Source organism: Electrona antarctica, assembly GCF_951216825.1.
Source record: "Electrona antarctica genome assembly, chromosome: 14".
NCBI lineage: Eukaryota > Metazoa > Chordata > Actinopteri > Myctophiformes > Myctophidae > Electrona > Electrona antarctica.
In genome coordinates, this window is record NC_136795.1 from 3,174,916 (window position 1) to 3,197,516 (window position 22,601).

General features: G+C 46.8%; 3 protein-coding genes across 3 annotated transcripts in view; all 3 read right to left on the bottom strand.

Annotated features, from left to right (window-relative positions):
• Nucleotides 1-22,601, bottom strand: part of mei1 (meiotic double-stranded break formation protein 1) — a gene marked incomplete at its 5' end in the record, with an annotated part of 203,305 nt that overhangs the window by 142,084 nt on the left and 38,620 nt on the right. The window contains one exon of the mRNA XM_079519702.1: nt 15,766-16,022. Coding sequence (XP_079375828.1) covers nt 15,766-16,022 — 257 coding nt within the window. The remainder of the gene's footprint in view (nt 1-15,765; nt 16,023-22,601) is intronic.
• Nucleotides 491-2,740, bottom strand: LOC306936210 (von Willebrand factor A domain-containing protein 5A-like; the record flags this gene model as incomplete). The annotated part of the gene is made up of 1 exon (XM_079519703.1): nt 491-2,740. The coding sequence occupies one exon, from the start codon at nt 2,738-2,740 to the stop codon at nt 491-493; it is 2,250 nt and encodes a 749-aa protein (XP_079375829.1).
• On the bottom strand, nt 4,502-6,820 carry LOC306936212 (von Willebrand factor A domain-containing protein 5A-like; the record flags this gene model as incomplete). Its single annotated transcript, XM_079519705.1, has 1 exon — nt 4,502-6,820. The coding sequence occupies one exon, from the start codon at nt 6,818-6,820 to the stop codon at nt 4,502-4,504; it is 2,319 nt and encodes a 772-aa protein (XP_079375831.1).

Genomic DNA, 22,601 nt, shown 5'->3' on the forward strand with positions numbered 1-22,601 from the left:
AAATATCGGACAGATCCGTCTTGAGCACATGACTATAGAGATACTGTGTAACGATTTGCAGGATTGTTGGACAAAATATGGAGGAGCAATAGCAAAAAATGTGTTTTACAAAAGTCGGCCTCCTGGTGGCGCTATAAAAAGCCATTCAGGAAAATTTGGGGCAGAGGTTCATTGTTGGCATCTAGGGAGTGTGTGTGCAAAGTTTGGCATAGATCGGGCCAACGGTGCCGGAGATTAGCTGGTAATGGACGGACGGACACACGGATGGACACACACACGGATGGACGGTGTGCAAAACATACTCTCTCCCCATGTCTTCGGCCTGGTGGGGACATAAAGGATGACTATGGAGACAGTGCCTGTTTCACCTGACGCATTATGACTGTCATCATTCCTTGTTTCAATTTTAGTTTTAGTTAACTATATAATAACCTGCCCCACTGGTAGTGACAGGTGGATAGGCAAGGAGGAGCGAGGTAGGATGAGCCTCTCAGAGCCCCAGGTCTTCTTTCTGCACCTTGCAGCCCAACAAGGTATTTCCAGCCTCCACACACTCGGTCATGCAGCCCACCTTCTGAGCACGAACCCAGGACACTGCCTTCATAGCCACAAGCTGCCACTCATCCTGGGCTTCCATCTTGAAGCCATGGAGCCAGATCAGAGCCAAAACAGTGGCCCAAACGTCCTCGGTCACTGGTAGAGGCTTTGCCTTGTCCAACTCCTCCTGAGTCTTCCCCAGCACAGTGGTCAGCTCTGGAACTATGGTCCAGAATCCAGAAGCCTTCTGGAGGGTGATCACCTGGAGCAGCTCCAGCTCGCCGCGACTTGGGCTGTTACTATTAAACACCTCCCTGGTATAATACAGCCTCCTCAGGTGAGCACCTGAGGCGGCTTTGCAGCGCCGTGGTGGACGGTAAAATGTCTTTGTTGTTGGTACTGGAACATTTCTGCGTAACAGAGGTCCTCGTACAGCTTCCCCACTTCCTTTGTTGATGGCGATGAAGGCAGTGAAGGCACTGCTCACGCCTGATTGGATGCCGAGTTCCACCACCCTCTTCTTCACCGCTTCATCCTGCTGCTTTCGCTCCCCCTCTCTCTGCTCCAACTCCAGGGAGCGAATCAGGGTCCGAGCCCCCAACCTGTGGACCGTCAATCCAGTGTCCTTAGTTTTGAGACCGAAGCCAAGCTTATTCTCAGAAGGTTGACCCGCCAGGCTGTACTTCACTGTCACACTGCCTTCACTAGCCCCCGAATTCTCTCCAGTGAGCTGGGCATAAATTAGGGACCGTTGGCCGTGGAAAAGGGTTGTGATTGGCGGAGACAGAGGTGTTACAGACACTCCCTTTGGTAGGTCCCATGAAACAGAAATATCCAGCACAGATGGCTGCAGGGCAAAGCGAAGGGACTGCATCACTTTGGGTTGCAACCTCTCTGTTCCTGTGACGAACTGGGCGTGACCTCCTCCCTGCTTGGCCATCCCAGTGATGAGAGCAGAACTGGCCCCCTCCCCAATCCCGAAAGTAAAGCACCTGTGAGAACTTGCGTTGCTTCTCACCAGCTCTAGCACTTCCTTGGTATTCCCCACCTCACCATCAGTAAAGACAAAGAGCTGTCTGGGCTGATTGAGAACGCAGGGCTGCTTGTAGATGTGTTTGAGAGGCTTTAGGATTTCTGTCCCGTGCAGATCAGCAGACATGGTCTTGACTTTCTCCAAAGCTTCATCCATGGTGGTCTGGCTGTACTCCACACTCGCAGGAAACAGTTGGTCATAATCACTTCCAAAGCCAAATATGTTGAAGTAGCAGCCCATTGGCAAGCTTTTCAGTAGCAGTACCAGTGTGTCCCTGGCACTATCAATGCGACCCTTACGCATGCTGCTAGAACGATCCACTAAAAACAGGAATTCCCCAGGTGAAGCCAGCGATGACATCACAGCTTCTGGGAACTCGGGGTACAGGCTCAACATGATCACCGGGTCGCCCATCAGAGAGCCAGGCTCGGCAGAATCCTTTCCTGCCTCTACGATGGCAGCGGGCTGGTGGGCGTCTTCATAATAAACCAACAGTTCCACGTCTCTGTCAAACGTGTGCCCGTCGCCAAGACGGACCGTGGCCTGAGTCTGCTCTATGTTGAGGTACTGCATGGGGTCCAGGGAACAGTTGGACTCTACTTTAGAGATGGGTCGAGGAGAGGTCACTCGGGCAGTGAAGGACAGACTGTAGGGAACTAGTGAAGCTGGAACAGAGGTCACTTGTGGCGGAGCGCTCCCTCCACCACCACGAGGTCGGTAGCGGGGGTTGAGCACTGCTGGAAGGCAGAATCTCAGCCCGTCGTCAGCCTCCACAGCCAGCTCAATGACGTACTGCAGCCTAATGGAGGCGCTCTCCCCCGGAGGCAGACTGCCCACGCTCATCAAGAACACGTCGCGGCTCTGCTTGCTCTCCTCCAGCAGGAAGGCCTGCTTGCCTGAGCTCAGTGCATCGTCGTACTCCTCGCGAGCCTCCTGTTTCTCTTTCACCTTGGCAACAACCTCTGACTGTCCGATCCTTGCGCTGAAATGACAGACGGCGGCGTCGCCAGGAAGAGGGAAGACAAAGACGGCCTCTATGGGGCTCTCCTCCTTGTTCTCATACTGCAGGGTGGAGGTCACTGTGGCCACGTGGTCTCTCACCTCCACCTCCACATCGATGCCTTTCAGGGGAACCGGTTCCTTCTGGCAAGAGACCAGACCACATCCCATAGTGTCCAAATCAGCCATACTGTTCGTATACCCCGGTGAGAACCTAACTGGGATGTCTGAATTTCTGACACAACAATATCTGGGTTAAAGGCCAAATATTCTGCAATGTATGCAAGGCATTGGAGACTCTTGCAGGGAAGGTAAACTTGTAAATACTTCTTACATATTTTCTCAATGGAAAAAACACTCTTTATATAGGGCTTGGCTGGATGCCAATGCCGATGCCGATGCCAGTCGTCTATACCATATATGGAGTTCGATATTGACCTGATGTCAACACTAGCAGAGGCATAGATAAGAGTAAGACAGAGTTATACTCTATGTCTCTGAACACTAGATGTCTCTGTAGTCCCCACAGGAATCCGCGGTGAACATTCCTAATTCAGCGGACAACAATCCTTGATTTTGCGGCTTAGTTATTATTCCGCGGACATTAACTTATTTAACCTAAAATGACCAGTTATCAAGCCATTTCTTTTTTTTAAATAATAAGTAGAATTTTTCATGAAATAGATACAATTAATTTTAATTATGGATGAGTCATAATAATCAAAGATTCCAATAATCGTTTTTGGGGATTGATTATTATTATTCATGTTTTAATTATTTGTTTTCGTTGCAAAGGTTGTTATTCGAACCCTGCCCATAGTAACTACCGTTTAGACTAGAGGATACTTAATGTGGGTGTAATATTTATTCTTTCCTGCTTCAGCATTGTCAATTTGTCATTGTCAGGACGCAGGACATGGATTCAGTTTCAGTAGGAACCATTTACACAGAATCCGTTTCAGAAGCAACTCTTTAGAGGACGGACCGTTTCGTTCCGCGCCTTCTTTATGTCCCCTCAGGACAAAAATAAACACAACACATTAAAAGGTATTGTAGGACACCTCACCATGTACAAATCCCTATTATACTACCTAGACTACCTACTTATTACTACCTACTGGTACCAATAAGTAACTTTGTCATGTTAAACGGACGATCCGCGACCCGTTTTTCCACCACTATCCCCAGTAGAAAATCCCGGGAGTAAAAACAGGTGCGTCCGACTATATTCCACGGACATTCTACTATTCCGCGGATGGTCGTGAATTCCACGGACGGCTTTGAAATCAGCGGTAAATTCCGCGATCGCGGAATCGCGGATTCCTGTGGGGACTATCTCTGTCGTCTCCAGATATGGAGCTTGAGGTAAGCCCGGGCCAAATATGGAGCTTGTTAGTTTTTTTTAACCCATTTTGACCTGAGATCAGATTCTAAAAATGTCTTCTACATCCTGACAGTTTTCTGAAAAAGCTATGTTTCTATGTCAGTCGTTCTTCGATTTTTCAAAAATAGCAGACCTATAAGCTCATAGCGCGCCACTCGACGGCACGCTATGAGCTTGTGGATCTGCTATTTTTCAATAGCTAAAGCATAACATAATGCTAACACCAAAATGGGTTCCCGCCCAAAATGGGTTAAAGATATATATATATATATATTTTTTTTTTAAGATTAATTTTTTGGGGCTTTTTCTGCCTTTATTGATAGGTTGAAATTAGATTGACAGGAAATGGGGAGAGAGATGGGGGGAAGACACGCGGTAAAGGCCGTCGGACCCACGGTACGCCGTCAGTCTGGCTCAGCAGCCTAGGTGCTCAGACAATTGAGCTAACCGTCCGGGCCAGAGATTGTTAGTTTTAGTCAGCTATAATAACCTGCCCTACTGGTAGCGGCAGGTGGATAGGCAAGGAGGAGCGAGGTAGGATGAGCCTCTCAGAGCCCCAGGTCTTCTTTCTGCACCTTGCAGCCCAACAAGGTATTTCCAGCCTCCACACACTCGGTCATGCAGCCCACCTTCTGAGCACAAACCCAGGACACTGCCTTCATAGCCACAAGCTGCCACTCATCCTGGGCCTCCATCTTGAAGCCATGGAGCCAGATCAGAGCCAAAACAGTGGCCCAAACGTCCTCGGTCACTGGTAGAGGCTTTGCCTTGTCCAACTCCTCCTGAGTCTTTCCCAGCACAGTGGTCAGCTCTGGAACTATGGTCCAGAATCCAGTAGCCTTCTGGAGGGTGATCACCTGGAGCAATGGGTCTATAGCCTGGGCTGCCACCAGCTCGCCGCGACCTGGGCTGTCACTATTACTATTAAACACCTCCCTCATATAATACAGCTGCTTACTTGAGGAGGCTTTGCAGCACCGTGGTGGACCCTGTGAGGAGGCTTTGCAGCGCCGTGGTGGACCCCATGATGTCCTTTTACCATCCACCATCATGTTTGTTGGTACTGGAACATTTCTGCGTAACAGAGGTCCTCGTACAGCTTCCCCACTTTCTTTGTTGATGGCGATGAAGGCAGTGAAGGCACTGCTCACGCCTGATTGGATGCTGAGTTTCACCATCCTCTTCTTCACCGCTTCATCCTGCTGCTTTTGCTCCCCCTCTCTCTGCTCCAACTCCAGGGAGCGAATCAGGGTCCAAGCCCCCAACCTGTGGACCGTCAATCCAGTGTCCTTAGTTTTGAGACCGAAGCCGAGCTTATTCTCAGAAGGTTGACCCGCCAGGCTGTACTTCACTGTCACACGGCCTTCACTAGCCCCTGAATTCTCTCCAGTGAGCTGGGCATAAATTAGGGACCGTTGGCCGTGGAAAAGGGTTGTGATTGGCGGAGACAGAGGTGTTACATACACTCCCTTTGGTAGGTCCCATGAAACAGAAATATCCACCACAGCTGGCTGCAGGGCAAAGCGAAGGGACTGCATCACTTTGGGTTGCAACCTCTCTGTTCCTGTGACGAACTGGGCGTGACCTCCTCCCTGCTTGGCCATCCCAGTGATGAGAGCAGAACTGGCCCCGTCCCCAATCCCGAAAGTAAAGCACCTGTGAGAACTTGCGTTGCTTCTCACCAGCTCTAGCACTTCCTTGGTATTCTCCACCTCACCATCAGTAAAGACAAAGAGCTGTCTGGGCTGATTGAGAACGCAGGGCTGCTTGTAGATGTGTTTGAGAGGCTTTAGGATTTCTGTCCCGCCCAGATCAGCAGACATGGTCTTGACTTTCTCCAAAGCTTCATCCACGGTGGTCTGGCTGTACTCCACACTCGCAGGAAAGAGTTGGTCATAATCACTTCCAAAGCCAAATATGTTGAAGTAGCAGCCCATTGGCAAGCTTTTCAGTAGCAGTAGCAGTGTGTCCCTGGCACTGCCAATGCGACCATTACCCATGCTGCCAGAACGATCCACTAAAAACAGGAACTCCCCACATGAAGCCAGCGATGACATCACAGCTTCGGGGAACTCGGGGTACAGGCTCAACATGATCACCGGGTCGCCCATCAGAGAGCCAGGCTGGGCGGAATCCTTTCCTGCCTCTACGATGGCAGCGGGCTGGTGGGCGTCTTTATAATAAACCAACAGTTCCACGTCTCTGTCAAACTTGTGCCCGTCGCCGAGTCGGACCGTGGCCTGAGTCTGCTCTATGTTAAGGTACTGCATGGGGTCCAGGGAACAGTTGGACTCTACTTTAGAGATGGGCCGAGGAGAGGTCACTCGGGCAGTGAAGGACAGACTGTAGGGCACCAGTGAAGCTGGAACAGAGGTCACCTGTGGCGGAGTGCTCCCTCCAACACCACGAGGTTGGTAGCGGGGGTTGAGCACTGCTGGAAGGCAGAATCTCAGCCCGTCGTCAGCCTCCACAGCCAGCTCAATGACGTACTGCAGCCTGATGGAGGCGCTCTCCCCCGGAGGCAGACTGCCCACGCTCATCGAGAAAACGTCTGGGCTCTGCTCGCTCTCCTCCAGCAGGAAGGCCTGCTTGCCCGAGCTCAGTGCGTCGTCGTACTCCTCGCGAGCCTCCTGTTTCTCCTTCACCTCGGCCACAACCTCTGACTGTCCGATCCTTGCGCTGAAATGACAGACGGCGGCGTCGCCAGGAAGAGGGAAGACAAAGACGGCCTCTATGGGGCTCTCCTCCTTGTTCTCATACTGCAGGGTGGAGGTCACTGTGGCCACGTGGTCTCTCACCTCCACCTCCACATCGATGCCTTTCAGGGGAACCGGTTCCTTCTGGCAAGAGACCAGACCACATCCCATAGTGTCCCAATCAGCCATACTGTTCGTATACCCCGGTGAGAACCTAACTGGGATGTCTGAATTTCTGACACAACAGTATCTGGGTTAAAGGCCAAATATTCTGTCTCGTATGCAAGACGAGTCTCTCGTGAGGAAGGACTGGATCTTGAGTAAATGGAAAAAACACTCTTTATATATGACTTGGCTGGATGCTTGTCACGATGACGATGCCAGTCGTCTATATCCATATATGGAGTTCTATATTGACCTGATGTCAACACTAGATGTCTCCACCATCTCCAAATATGGAGCTCAAGGTCAGCCCGGCCAAATATGGAGATTGTAATATTAGACTTGGTGTCGGATATCTCCATGTATGGAGACTGTGCATCCATTGGCATCCATTGGGCATCTCTCTTATACCCAGATGCGTGAATTAATATCCTGGGGCCAGATTCACAACGCCCAGTCACGCTCATATTTTGATAGTGATACATTTACGACCATTCCCACGTTCGGTGTAGAACTTGAACTTGGCCGTGACTTTGGTCGTACAGTCTGCTCATTTCCACGTCAGCTCGGAGGGTGACGTACCAGTGATACATGGGTATATACATTTAGAATTAGAACTATGTATTGCATTGCTTAGCTTATTGTTGCGAAGGCTTTCACTTAGAGACCCATATATGGGGATAACGGCAATATCCAGCGCTGACATCAGATTTATGTAGAAACTCCAAAGATGGATATACACAGTGGTGACATCATCGTGACACTAGACTTGCACAGCATAAAAGGCGGCTCCCATGGCTTCTAAACCTCAGATACCAAACAACGCACGCGGTATCTCCAACGATCCCAAATCCTTAGAATCTACAGCACTCAAGCAAGATCCAAGACCAAGAACATGTCAACACATACGAACCAAGGTGTCTGGCTTTACAACCCAGATACCCTGAATAGCTTCTATTACCTTTGGCACGAGTCGTTTAGATGAGACAGAATATATGGCTAATGGCTAAGCAACTCGTAGAGCATTGAAGTAGAGGTTTAGTTAAGGTTAAGTTCGTATCGAACACCACTGTAGCGGGTCCTAACTAAATAATCAGCACTGGTTCGAGCTATTTAACACCCTCCGCGCCATTGCCGACGATTAAAGTCAATTAAAGCTTAATTTTGATACTGGCGCTTAACGCCATTGCCGACGGCCTTCGGCAATTGAGCTTTTATAGCGCGTTCGATTGCTCGAGCCAAAATGCTACTCACGTTAGCCGGTTAGCTAGCTGTGTTGTTAGCACAGGACTGGATCGCCCATCTTAGATCGTCGTCGCCATAAGCATCCATTCTATCCATTTCTTTCAATCGCCTGTAACTCCTATTCCTTGTCCCAGGTGGCATTTTGGGTCAAAACAGCGTTTCTTTGACGGCACAGAGCTGACAATCTAGAGCTCTCCGGAGCTCCGGCCTGGATTCACATTGTAAACAAGGCCCATCCAGCTGTGTGAAAACTCCTAACATAGGACTACCGGTTGTGGACCGGAAATGGCGGCTTTTCAAAATAAGAGCTCAAATTAAAAAAATGCTGGCATGAATTAGATCCTAATTTTTCAATAAATGATAGCGGTCTAAGTGTTAATATTATGTTATGCATAATATAGACATGATGCTAATTTCACTGGTTTGTATTTGTATTTATTTTGTAGGCTATCAGTTGCATTCAGAGCTGAATTATTAGGTCGCTCAGCATGTTGACAGCCAAAGTTTCACGTGATGATTCAATATAGACTATCATTCCTTATAATGTCGCTGCATGGGCACATATCCGCCTCCATTTGTGTCGTGGTATTAATTTATAATAATGTAGGCTACCGTATATTGATCACATGTCATGAACGCCACACAGAATAGCCTAATAAGTCTTACCATTTGTGAATACATTTGACTGAGGGACTGCCATTTGATTTCATGTCATATGAAAGCAGGGAATCATAGCTTCAAATTGACATATTGGTTGTTCAGTTTGACCCACCAGTTTTGGAGATATGGCTTATAGAGTGATGTCTTGCAGAAAACAGCGAGTTGAGAAAACAGGCTTGAAAGGTTCACTTCTGTGATCTCTAACATTACACTATAGCTACATGTTTAAGCATTTATTTCATATTTACATGTCGATTTCAGCTCTGACATTTATTTCAGACATGCTCTAGTATGTGAAGAGTCTGCCTGTGCTATTAAATCAAATGAAATCACTGGTTGTTTCAGAGACATTTCTTCCAAGACAAGACAAACGTATCGATTGTCTAATCAAGTTTTTGAATTGATCTGAATTTCCTCACGCAAACGTTTTCGCTTCGGTTGTGTGCAAGGATACAGCGTGCAAGCACACACACAAACACACACACCCAAACACACACACCCAGACAACAAACAGTACAGAGTTGTGTACCAAACATCTACCAACTGCTATGCAAGTCAAGGTGACTCGTTAACTTGTAGATCTGCAAGGTCTCACATGTCATTTGTAGGCTCTCAGTTAAAGCAACAGTACTGCTACCAGTTGAAACGCCCTGCTAACTAAGCATGTCTGATCTCAAATTACTATTCTTTGATTTTAATAGGTTCAGTTTCTGCCGTATTTTTTGCGTGTCCAATGCTACAAATAAGTTAAGACTAATAGTTGGAACACTGGAACAGATTCTCATAACTTTACAAACTCACGTCTGTAGCGTTTCACCCTAAATCAACAGGCAATTTGGATTTGAGTAGGGATGCTCCAATCATCGATGTTTTTTCTCATGATCGGCTGAAACCGATAGCGATCTTGTGTGTAATGGGAAAGTGTGAATATTTCCAAAATTATGCATGTCAAAACTGTTGTGGGGAGGAAGGGGAGAATGTTTAGGCCTGTCACAAAGATGCAAAATGCTATTATACTATATATCTGATTGACTTTTATGCCACTTAAATGGTATAAGATGATTTCTCCAGATCGAGTCATTTGGAGTGAATATATTTTGAGAGAAATCTATGTGCTGCACTGCCTGGCAACGGCACGCCCTAGACATGACAGAAGTACTGGGGAACAAAACGAACAATATTAACAATATATGTGGTGTGGCTGACGGACGGTTTCAGCAGTCACACATGACCTGCTTTCAAACTAACAGCACTCTGAGCTGGTGTGACTGCAGTGCACACCACTGCTGTGCGCACAGAGGGATAGATACATCCATCATTCCCACATACATTCAAGAGACAGCCTCTGACATGACATCATGTCCATCTGCTCTGGCTTGTGCAGTTTGTTACAACCATCTTGTTTTCCCTGCAATAAATAATGTTTGAACATCTACTTGAGTTATGCATTGGAGCTGCTAATGATAATGGGATATGTGGTTTATCTTGCAATAGTGGGCATAATTGATATTACCTACCTGTGTAGTGATATAGATTTATAGGCCTATGTGACGTGGGTTATGTGGGGTTTAGAAGTGTTGCATGTTTGACTGGTAACATGGTAGAGTCTGCACTGATTGTTTCAGCTGCCTATAAAAGGCTGCAAGGAAGCACACACACACTCAGTGTTAGATCAGTGAGAGGACATGGTGGAGCTGCACACCAACATGTCCTATCTGTCTGCTGTTTGTGTCATGCCATTTCCCATGCTGCTGTAAACCTTCTTTTTGGGAATAAATCACGATGTGGCTGCATTTTACCTCCTGACTCTGTGCTCATTTCCAGCCGCTTATTGGGCCAACACTACAGTGGGTGTCGGAGGAACCCCAGCAAAGCCACAGAGGTGGCGGGTGGCAGCGTCTTTGCTGTGTTTTGCGGTGAAGTAAACTTAAGGGCCATTGGGGCTACATTGGGGGCTGAATCGGCTCCACAATAGTACGCTGCCCCTATAATCAATGCAACCCGGCTGCGGTGCGGAGGTTGTGTGTAAGCTCAAGTGCTCTATTTTTCCACGCAGCCCTTTGAACGCAGCCTTCAAACTTCACACCCGTGTGAACTGAGTGGTGCAACTCCGTGTGGGGGTCCCCGGGGGAGGTCCCTGGAACTTCCAGACCCCCAGGAACGCGCCCAGGGTGCCGGCCCGGTTCCGGTGAGCCGCCCTGCGTCCGAAACGGTCAAGAAATTACTGTGTGGGGGAATTAGCAGACCTCTCTCTCTCTCTCTCTCTCTCTCTCTCTCTCTCTCTCTCTCTCTCTCTCTCTCTCTCTCTCTCTCTCTCTCTCTCTCTCTCTCTCTCTCTCTCTCTCTCTCTCTCTCTCTCTCTCTCTCTCTCTCTCTCTCTCTCTCTCTCTCTCTCTCTCTCTCTCTCTCTCTCTCTCTCTCTCTCTCTCTCTCTCTCTCTCTCTCTCTCTCTCTCTCTCTCTCATGCATGCTCCACATTGTAATTAGCAGGCAACAGTGCAACACTATCCTCTCTCTGTTTCTAGCACAACAGCATCACTTTTGCCCCTATTTGTACCCTAAACATAGGTACACAGGGACACCACCAGGGACGGACATTGAGTTGGTGGTTGCACCACTCAAAGAACTCCCCGCGAGACAGACGTATTGTCGGTGCAGAGCCACCTATAGCTGCACACGGTACAGAGACAGACGTATTGTCGGTGCAGCCACCTATAGCTGCACACGGTACAGAGACAGACGTATTGTCGGTGCAGAGCCACCTATAGCTGCACACGGTACAGAGACAGACGTATTGTCGGCGCAGCCACCTATAGCTGCACACGGTACAGAGACAGACGTATTGTCGGTGCAGAGCCACCTAGCTGCACACGGTACAGAGACAGACGTATTGTCGGTGCAGAGCCTCCTAGCTGCACACGGTACAGAGACAGACGTGTTGTCGGTGCAGCCACCTATAGCTGCACACGGTACAGAGACAGACGTATTGTCGGTGCAGAGCCACCTAGCTGCACACGGTACAGAGACAGACGTATTGTCGGTGCAGCCACCTATAGCTGCACACGGTACAGAGACAGACGTATTGTCGGTGCAGCCACCTATAGCTGCACACGGTACAGAGACAGACGTATTGTCGGTGCAGCCACCTATAGCTGCACACGGTACAGAGACAGACGTATTGTCGGTGCAGCCACCTATAGCTGCACACGGTACAGAGACAGACGTATTGTCGGTGCAGCCACCTAGCTGCACACGGTACAGAGACAGACGTGTTGTCGGTGCAGCCACCTAGCTGCACACGGTACAGAGACAGACGTATTGTCGGTGCAGAGCCTCCTAGCTGCACACGGTACAGAGACAGACGTGTTGTCGGTGCAGCCACCTAGCTGCACACGGTACAGAGACAGACGTATTGTCGGTGCAGCCACCTATAGCTGCACACGGTACAGAGACAGACGTGTTGTCGGTGCAGAGCCTCCTAGCTGCACACGGTACAGAGACAGACGTATTGTCGGTGCAGCCACCTATAGCTGCACACGGTACAGAGACAGACGTATTGTCGGTGCAGCCACCTATAGCTGCACACGGTACAGAGACAGACGTATTGTCGGTGCAGCCACCTATAGCTGCACACGGTACAGAGACAGACGTATTGTCGGTGCAGCCACCTATAGCTGCACACGGTACAGAGACAGACGTATTGTCGGTGCAGCCACCTATAGCTGCACACGGTTCCGTCCCGTGGTCCCCAGTGTAGACCCCACCCCCCCCGTAAGTAAACAGCAGTGGTGGAAAGTGACTAAGTACTTTTACTTAAGTAATGTACTTAAGTACAATTTTGAAGTATTTGTACTTTACTTGAGTATTTCAAATTTCCAGTACTTTTACTTCTACTCCACTACATCTCGGAGCCAAAACCTTTACTTTTACTTCACTACAATTATTTGAAAACTTTAGTTACTAGTTACTTTGGCGATTTTAATTTTGATTAGAAAACATACATTAACCACTATAACCCTATACATTTTGGCCATTTGAAAATAGCCGATCTACAAGCTCACAATGCGTCGTGTTGCGACGCATTGTGAGCTTGTAGATCGGCTATTTTCAATAGATTTCCTACACATTTTGAACTCGTGAAATGGGACATTCTGCAATATGAATACTTTTACTTTTAGTACTTTAAGTACATTTTGATGCCGATACTTTTGTACTTTTACTCAAGTACATTTTCTATTCCGTACTTTTACTTGTAACAAAGTAGGTCTAAATTGCAGTATTTGTACTTTTACTTAAGTAAAACAATCGAGTACTTTTTCCACCACTGGTAAACAGTGAACTCAGTGAACTGCTCACATAACGTTGTTAAAAGCCTCTCCTTAAAACAACCCAAACAGCAGGTTTGGGTTGACAATACAGACGTATTGTCGGTGCAGCCACCTAGCTGCACATGGTACAGAGACAGACGTATTGTCGGTGCAGAGCCACCTAGCTGCACACGGTACAGAGACAGACGTATTGTCGGTGCAGAGCCACCTATAGCTGCACACGGTACAGAGACAGACGTATTGTCGGTGCAGAGCCACCTATAGCTGCACACGGTTCAGAGACAGACGTATTGTCGGTGCAGAGCCACCTATAGCTGCACACGGTACAGAGACAGACGTATTGTCGGTGCAGCCACCTAGCTGCACACGGTACAGAGACAGACGTGTTGTCGGTGCAGCCACCTATAGCTGCACACGGTACAGAGACAGACGTATTGTCGGTGCAGCCACCTATAGCTGCACACGGTACAGAGACAGGCGTATTGTCGGCGCAGCCACCTATAGCTGCACACGGTACAGAGACAGACGTATTGTCGGTGCAGAGCCACCTATAGCTGCACACGGTACAGAGACAGACGTATTGTCAGTGCAGAGCCACCTATAGCTGCACACGGTACAGAGACAGACGTGTTGTCGGTGCAGAGCCACCTATAGCTGCACACGGTACAGAGACAGACGTATTGTCAGTGCAGAGCCACCTATAGCTGCACACGGTCCAGAGACAGACGTATTGTCGGTGCAGAGCCACCTATAGCTGCACACGGTCCAGAGACAGACGTATTGTCGGTGCAGCCACCTATAGCTGCACACGGTACAGAGACAGACGTATTGTCGGTGCAGAGCCACCTATAGCTGCACACGGTACAGAGACAGACGTATTGTCGGTGCAGAGCCACCTATAGCTGCACACGGTACAGAGACAGACGTATTGTCGGTGCAGAGCCACCTATAGCTGCACACGGTACAGAGACAGACGTATTGTCGGTGCAGCCACCTATAGCTGCACACGGTACAGAGACAGACGTGTTGTCGGTGCAGCCACCTATAGCTGCACACGGTACAGAGACAGACGTGTTGTCGGTGCAGCCACCTATAGCTGCACACGGTACAGAGACAGACGTGTTGTCGGTGCAGCCACCTATAGCTGCACACGGTACAGAGACAGACGTATTGTCGGTGCAGAGCCACCTATAGCTGCACACGGTACAGAGACAGACGTATTGTCGGTGCAGAGCCACCTATAGCTGCACACGGTACAGAGACAGACGTGTTGTCGGTGCAGCCACCTATAGCTGCACACGGTACAGAGACAGACGTATTGTCGGTGCAGCCACCTATAGCTGCACACGGTTCCGTCCCGTCGTCCCCAGTGTAGACCCCCCCCCCCCCCCGTAAGTAAACAGTGAACTCAGTGAACTGCTCACATAACGTTGTTAAAAGCCTCTCCTTAACCCATTGAGACCTGGAACGCATCCATGTCACGTTAGCGTTTAACCACATTAACCATTAACCCATTTTGGGGCGGGAACCCGTTTTGGTGTTTTAAACATTATGTTATAATTTAGCTATTGAAAAATAGCAGATCTACAAGCTCATAGCGCGCCACCGAGTGGCGCGCTATGAACTTGTAGGTCTGCTATTTTTGAAAAATCGTTAAAATGTGCCTCAAATCTTTCCGAAAATTGTCATGATTTTAGAAAACTTTTTTTTTTAATTTCGACGTCAGGCCTGAATCGGTTAAAACAACCCAAACAGCTGAATGGGTTAAAACAACCCAAACAGCTGAATGGGTTAAAACAACCCAAACAGCTGAATGGGTTAAAACAACCCAAACAGCTGAATGGGTTAAAACAACCCAAACAGCTGAATGGGTTAAAACAACCCAAACAGCTGAATGGGTTAAAACAACCCAAACAGCTGAATGGGTTAAAACAACCCAAACAGGCCTGAATGGGTTAAAACAACCCAAACAGGCCTGAATGGGTTAAAACAACCCAAACAGCAGCGAGCCGAGATCCGAGTCGTCGATATGAAACCCATTAACCCATTTAGGACTGAGGCCAGATTCTACAAAATGTCTTCTAAATGTCTTCTAAATGTCTTCTAAATGTCTTCTAAATTCCTGACAGTCTTCTGAAAAAGCAGTATTATGCATGTCTTAAGTACCAGGTCTTATTACTTAACTTAAGACCTGGAGGCGTGATCAATGCCATTTGGCTATTCTGAGTGGCCAAACAGCATTGACCACGCCTCCAAGTTAAGTAATAAGACCTGGTACTTAAGACATGCATAATACTGCCCATAGGTGTCTATGTCAGTGGTTCTCAAACTATTTCATATCAAGGACATGAAATAGCAGATCTAACAAGCTCATAGCGTGGCACTTGGTGCCAAGCTATGAGCTTGTAGATCTGCTACTTTTCAATAGCTAACGTTTAAAACAATGGTTAATGTGGTTTGAAAGCTAAGGTAAGACGGATGTGTTCCAGTCCTTAACGGCTTAAACTGCCCCCGTAACGCGACGCATCGCTTTCCCAGACGAGGAAGCCTCAAATATTTCCCCCCTTTTCGATAATCCGCCATGAATCCCACGTTCAAACAGGCGCTAATCCAGGGGGATTAGAGCCCTTTTATGATGGTGGTCGCCGGCGGCGCGGACGTGCCGGGGGGAACCCTGGGAAGGAAGAGTGTGGAGCAGGATGTTTGCAAAGAGAGACAGACCTTTTTCAGAATGAGTGGCAGCGGGCAGCGCTCCGTGCCCAGACTGTGTTGTTGTTGCCCTTGGTTTGGAGCGAGGATCCGGCTGCTGCTGCTGTTGATGTTGTCGTCGGCGGCGTCGTTGCTAGGGTGGAGGCTGGGGTGGTTGCTAGGGTGGAGGCTGGGGTGGTTGTGGTTGGTATCTCCGGCTATCTGATCACTGGTGGTGTTCATCAGGACCGACGTGGCCTCCGCCAGACGGACGAGCTGCTTCAGCAGACCTGGAAGAAGATGAAGTCATTTACAATTTATAGGCATTTTAAGCAAGACGACGCTCTATAAAGTCCAGAGCGATTTACAGTAAGTAAGCAAGACCAAAATACATGGTGGTAATACATCATGAAAGAATAGTCATCGTGAAGTCATGGCAGTGGCGTGTTAAGGTAACGAAGTACATTTTACTCAAGTACTGTACTTATTCAAAGTACAGTACAGTATTCAAAGTCAAATTGTGAGGTGTTACATCTTAATGAATGTTCCAAATATTGTATTTTTACTATTACAAAACATACATTAACCACTTCAGCTCTTTGCCCATTTGAAAATAGCAGATCTGCAAGCTCACAATGCGTTGCGATGCATTGTGAGCTTGCAGATCTGCTATTTTCAAAAGATTATTATACGCTTGAAAACTTGAAATGGGACATTCTGCATAGTAAGTACTTTCTAATTGTGTTACTTTAAGTACATTTTGATGCCAATACTTTTGTACTTTTACCCAAGTACATTTTGAATTCCGTTACTTTTACTTGTAACGGAGTAGTTCTACATTGCAGTAGTGATACTTTTACTTAGGTAAAAGAATTGGGTACTTTCCACCACTGAGTAATGGAAAGACATTTAGCCAGTATTGAAAAATAAATAAGCAGAAATGATGTTCCAAAAATGTTGGCTTTACACTTGTATAAATAATGACTGCACTTTATTATACAGAGCCCAGGGTAAATAAAAAGAATAGTGGGGCTTCAAATTTACTACATGCAAGAAAGCTAAACGCTGATTTGTGAGCACACAATACATTTTTGTTCTCTCTTTTTGTTAACCCATTTTGGACGGGAACCCCTTTTGGTGTTTCAAACATTATGTTACGCTTTAGCTATTGAAAAATAGCAGATCTACAAGCTCATAGCGCGGCACCGAGTGCCGCGCTATGAGCTTGTAGGTCTGCTATTTTTGAAAAATCGTGAAAATGTGGCACAAATCTTTATATATATTCTTTCAGAGTGAACGTTTTTAACTCAAATATTTGCTTCTGGGGGGGAGGGGTCCCTGGAACAACATATTTTCAGATGGGGGGTCCGCCACCAAATACATATAATTCTGGGGGTCCTTCACATGAAATAGTTTGAGAACCACTGACATAGAAAACATATAGTTTTTCAGAAAACTGTCATGATTTAGAAGGCATTTGTAGAATCCTCCTCACGTCGAAATGGGTTAAATGAAGCACACAACACATTCCACCGTCCCCTGCTTTCTCTGCTCGCCTGCACTATACCAGAGCCATCTAATAGAAGAGTTGCGACGTTGAGGGGGCAGAAACCGAGCGCTGGAGTACTGTTCATGCAGCCTGAACTGGGACAAGCTGGAGTTGGAAATACATTGTTTTCAACGAGGGCTGGTGCAAATAAAAGCAATTTTAGGCATGTGTGCAACATGCAAACTGTTTTAAAGTATTGTACAGTGGCAACTAAAGTCTCTGTGATGTTTATGTTGTACTATTACTAAAAAATAAAGGTATTTAACCCATTTAGACTTGAGAACTGATTCTACAAATGTCTTCTAAATCATGACAGTTTTCAGAAAAACCTCTGTTTCTATGTCAGTGGTGCTCAACCTTTTTCATGTCAATGACCCCAAGAATTAACTGTATTTGGCCGCCGACCCCCATCTTAAAAAATGTTGTTCCAGGGACCCCCCAGAAGTAAAGATTCGAGTTAAAAACGTTCGCTCTGAAAGAATATATTCAAAGATTTGCCCCACATTTTCACGATTTTTCAAAAATAGCAGACCTACTTACCTCCAAACTACCGGTAAGTAGGCTACAATGCCGCTCTAGCACACTACACAAATGGTGCATTTATATAGCGCCTTTATCCAAGGCTCTTTACAGAGACTGTGCATTACATTCACCCATTCACACACATTCACACACCGATGCCAGCGGAAACCATGCAAGGCACCAACCTGCACATCGGGAGCAATTAGGGGTTCAGTGTCTTGCTCAAGGACACTAACTCTGGGGAAGCCCGGGTTCGAACTGGGAACCTTTCGGTTTCCATTCCGGTCACTCTACCCCTGAGCCACTGCCGCCCCACACACACTACAGTATCATTGCCAGGGTTCCTACAAATTTTCTATTTAAAAAATCCATACTTTTCCAGACTCAAATGAAGTAGTTAAATTAAAATGTTTATGTAACTACATTTTTCAAAATCAAACCGTTCATTTATCTTCCATTCTGACTATATAGGTTATGCCAATATTAAGTCGTCAAATAATTTCAAGAAGATTGTAACTATGTACTGTAGCTCATAGAAACCAATGAAGCACTTGAGCGGGAACCCCTTTTGGTGTTTAAAGCATTATGTTATACGTTAGCTATTGAAAAATAGCAGATCTACAAGCTCATAGCTTGTAGGTCTGCTATTTTTGAAAAATCGTGAAAATGCGCCTCAAATCATTTTAACTCAAATCTTTGCTTCTGGGGGGTCCCTGGAACAACATATTTTCAGATGGGGGACGGCGGCCAAATACATACATTTTTGGGGGTCCTTGACATGAAAGTGTTTGAGAACCACTGACATAGAAATATTGGTTTTTAAAGAAAACTGTCAGGAGACATTTGTCTAAATGTGTTAACCACTGCCTACAGCAGGGGTACAGGCAACCTTTGGCACCAGTGCAGCAGGGGTATAGGCAACCTTTGGCACCAGTGCAGCAGGGGTACAAGCAACCTTTGGCACCAGTGCAGCAGGGGTATAGGCAACCTTTGGCACCAGTGCAGCAGGGGTACAGGCAACCTTTGGCACCAGTGCAGCAGGGGTACAGGCAACCTTTGGCACCAGTGCAGCAGGGGTACAGGCAACCTTTGGCACCAGTGCAGCAGGGGTACAGGCAACCTTTGGCACCAGTGCAGCAGGGCTACAGGCAACCTTTGGCACCAGTGCAGCAGGGGTACAGGCAACCTTTGGCACCAGTGCAGCAGGGGTACAGGCAACCTTTGGCACCAGTGCAGCAGGGGTACAGGCAACCTTTGGCACCAGTGCAGCAGGGGTACAGGCAACCTTTGGCACCAGTGCAGCAGGGGTACAGGCAACCTTTGGCACCAGTGCAGCAGGGGTACAGGCAACCTTTGGCACCAGTGCCAACACCACTGCCTACAGCAGGGGTACAGGCAACCTTTGGCACCAGTGCCAACACCACTGCCTACAGCAGGGGTACAGGCAACCTTTGGCACCAGTGCCAACACCACTGCCTACAGCAGGGGTACAGGCAACCTTTGGCACCAGTGCCAACACCACTGCCTACAGCAGGGGTACAGGCAACCTTTGGCACCAGTGCCAACACCACTGCCTACAGCAGGGGTACAGGCAACCTTTGGCACCAGTGCCTACAGCAGGGGTACAGGCAACCTTTGGCACCAGTGCCAACACCACTGCCTACAGCAGGGGTACAGGCAACCTTTGGCACCAGTGCAGCAGTTGTACAGGCAACCTTTGGCACCAGTGCAGCAGTTGTACAGGCAACCTTTGGCACCAGTGCAGCAGGGGTACAGGCAACCTTTGGCACCAGTGCAGCAGGGGTACAGGCAACCTTTGGCACCAGTGCAGCAGGGGTACAGGCAACCTTTGGCACCAGTGCAGCAGGGGTACAGGCAACCTTTGGCACCAGTGCCAACATTGGCACAAAGGAGGGTGATCAATTCACTGGCACGCTGGCATACGTGTGAGAGAGAGAGAGAGGATTTTTGGTTTAAAATAAACTATTTATAAAGTCAAATAAATGAAGTCCCTCACATTTGTATGTAAATTACATCCTGGACATAATTCTACATTCATTAAAACTGTGAACTCTTGACTGGGGAGGGAGTCTGGGAGATAGGTGGATTACTGCTCCCTCCCCTGACTGGGGAGGGAGTCTGGGAGATAGGTGGATTACTGCTCCCTCCCCTGACTGGGGAGGGAGTCTGGGAGATAGGTGGATTACTGCTCCCTGGGGAGGGAGTCTGGGAGATAGGTGGATTACTGCTCCGAGTCTAATGACTGGGGAGGGAGTCTGGGAGATAGGTGGATTACTGCTCCGAGTCTAATGACTGGGGAGGGAGTCTGGGAGATAGGTGGATTACTGCTCCGAGTCTAATGACTGGGGAGGGAGTCTGGGAGATAGGTGGATTACTGCTCCCTGGGGAGGGAGTCTGGGAGATAGGTGGATTACTGCTCCTGGGGAGGGAGTCTGGGAGATAGGTGGATTACTGCTCCTGGGGAGGGAGTCTGGGAGATAGGTGGATTACTGCTCCGAGGGGAGGGAGTCTGGGAGATAGGTGGATTACTGCTCCGAGGGGAGGGAGTCTGGGAGATAGGTGGATTACTGCTCCGAGGGGAGGGAGTCTGGGAGATAGGTGGATTACTGCTCCGAGGGGAGGGAGTCTGGGAGATAGGTGGATTACTGCTCCCTGGGGAGGGAGTCTGGGAGATAGGTGGATTACTGCTCCGAGTCTGGGGAGGGAGTCTGGGAGATAGGTGGATTACTGCTCCGAGTCTGGGGAGGGAGTCTGGGAGATAGGTGGATTACTGCTCCGAGTCTGGGGAGGGAGTCTGGGAGATAGGTGGATTACTGCTCCCTGGGGAGGGAGTCTGGGAGATAGGTGGATTACTGCTCCGAGTCTAATTATCATTATAACAATGGTGTCATTAAAATGTATGTTGACATGATTGCACCCTTATCTAGAGAATAAAAACATGGCAGCAATTCACCAGTGAACTAGAGAAAAGGACTAAAGTCCACTGACTTTGCTTCATTGGTTGATGGTAAAGTAAAACGTACTTAACGTAACATTTCCCCTTAATAGATTAATTTAGATTTAACCCCATGAATCTCTTTTCTAAATAAGAACGGAAAATGAGTCAATTCAAATAAAAATGCATCTTCGCAGCACCCGTGAAGCCTCGTTAATTCACTGTGTGGACATGACAATGAATGCAGCCATTACAATTATGTTTTCCGTATGCAGTACGTAGTTTTCCTTTTCTTTTTTTTCTTTTTTTTTTACTTTATTGAGTCAATCACATGTACAAATTATTTGTAGCAAATACATTTTCTTTTCACATTTTTTTTTTTTTATGTGCACACATACATCCCTTCACCTATTTCGACAAAAAAAAAAAAAAAAACACAGAAATAAAATGTAAAGAAAGAAAAAAGAAGAGGGTAGGCCCATGTTAGACATTAATTCATTTGTATCTGTAGACCTATAAGGTACATTTAATACAAAATATATAGTTCATATATATAGTTTATATAAATATATAAATACATAAACATATTAACATATAAACATATAAACACATAAATATATAAACATATTACATACCAACATACAGGCCTAGGGAAAAAAATAAAAAATAAAAGAAAGAAAATAATAGAATTAAGGACATTAATGGTGTGTGTGTGTGTGGGGGGGGGGGGGGGTGGGGTGGGTAGGCTTTGTTAGGCTTTGTTTTGTGATGATTGTGGTTCTTCCATTTCCTTTTTATTTCTCATTTGTTTGTTTGTGTTACTGAGTACTTAGGTCTAAACAAAAAAAAAAGAACAGAGAAAAAAAATTTAAAAGATAGAGGGCCCATCTTTTTCCAAATAACTTTTCCTTTCCGTTGATTTTATAGGTCACCTTCTCCATCACATACATATCTTCCACTTTGTCCAACCATCTATCCAAACTGGGTAGTTCTACACTTTTCCAACTTCTGGTTATTTGTTTTAGAGCTGTCACTCTGAGAATCCAAAACAGATACAGATCCGCACTTTGTAAGCTTTTGGGTCGTGTTCCCAGCAGTATGTTATGTTTTTCTAAGTTCACAGCTCTCCCAAATATTTGTTCTATTTTTTGTGAAACTGTGGTCCAGAAAGTTTGTATTTTGGGGCATGTGAGGAAAATATGCGTGTGATCCGCATTATTCTCCCCACATTCCCTCCAGCAGCTGGAGTTTAGTGTGTACTTGGATATAGACAGAGGTGTTTGGAAATACCTTATATTCAACTTCCAGGCATATTCCTGCCAAAAGGGAGATCTTAAATAATTGAAAATATCTTTGAAACTCTGATTCCACTCATTCCCTTGTATGATTATTCTCAGTTCTTTATCCCATTTGTCCTTAATGTGATCTAAATCTTCAATCTTATCTTCCTGAATTATTTGGTAAATTTGTCCAATTGTATTTTTATAATCATGTCTTTGATGGGATTTTGCTATAAATCTTAAGAGAGGGTGGAGGTCTCCAAGTGTTCTAATTTTGAGAGTGTCTTTTAAATAGCTCCTCACTTGCAGGTATCTAAAAAAAATGATTCCTAGGTATGCCATATTGATCTACTATATATTCAAAAGAGACCACCCCTTCTTTATTGTACATTTGGTAGAATCTTATTAGACCTTTCTCTCCCCATATCTTAAAGACATGATCAAACCTGTTTGGTGTAAAATCTAAGTCACATGACATTTCTCTCAGACAGGCAATTTCTTGTTCTTTTATTTTGCTTAATTTACATATTGTTTTCCAAATTTTAAAGGTATTGCGTATTGA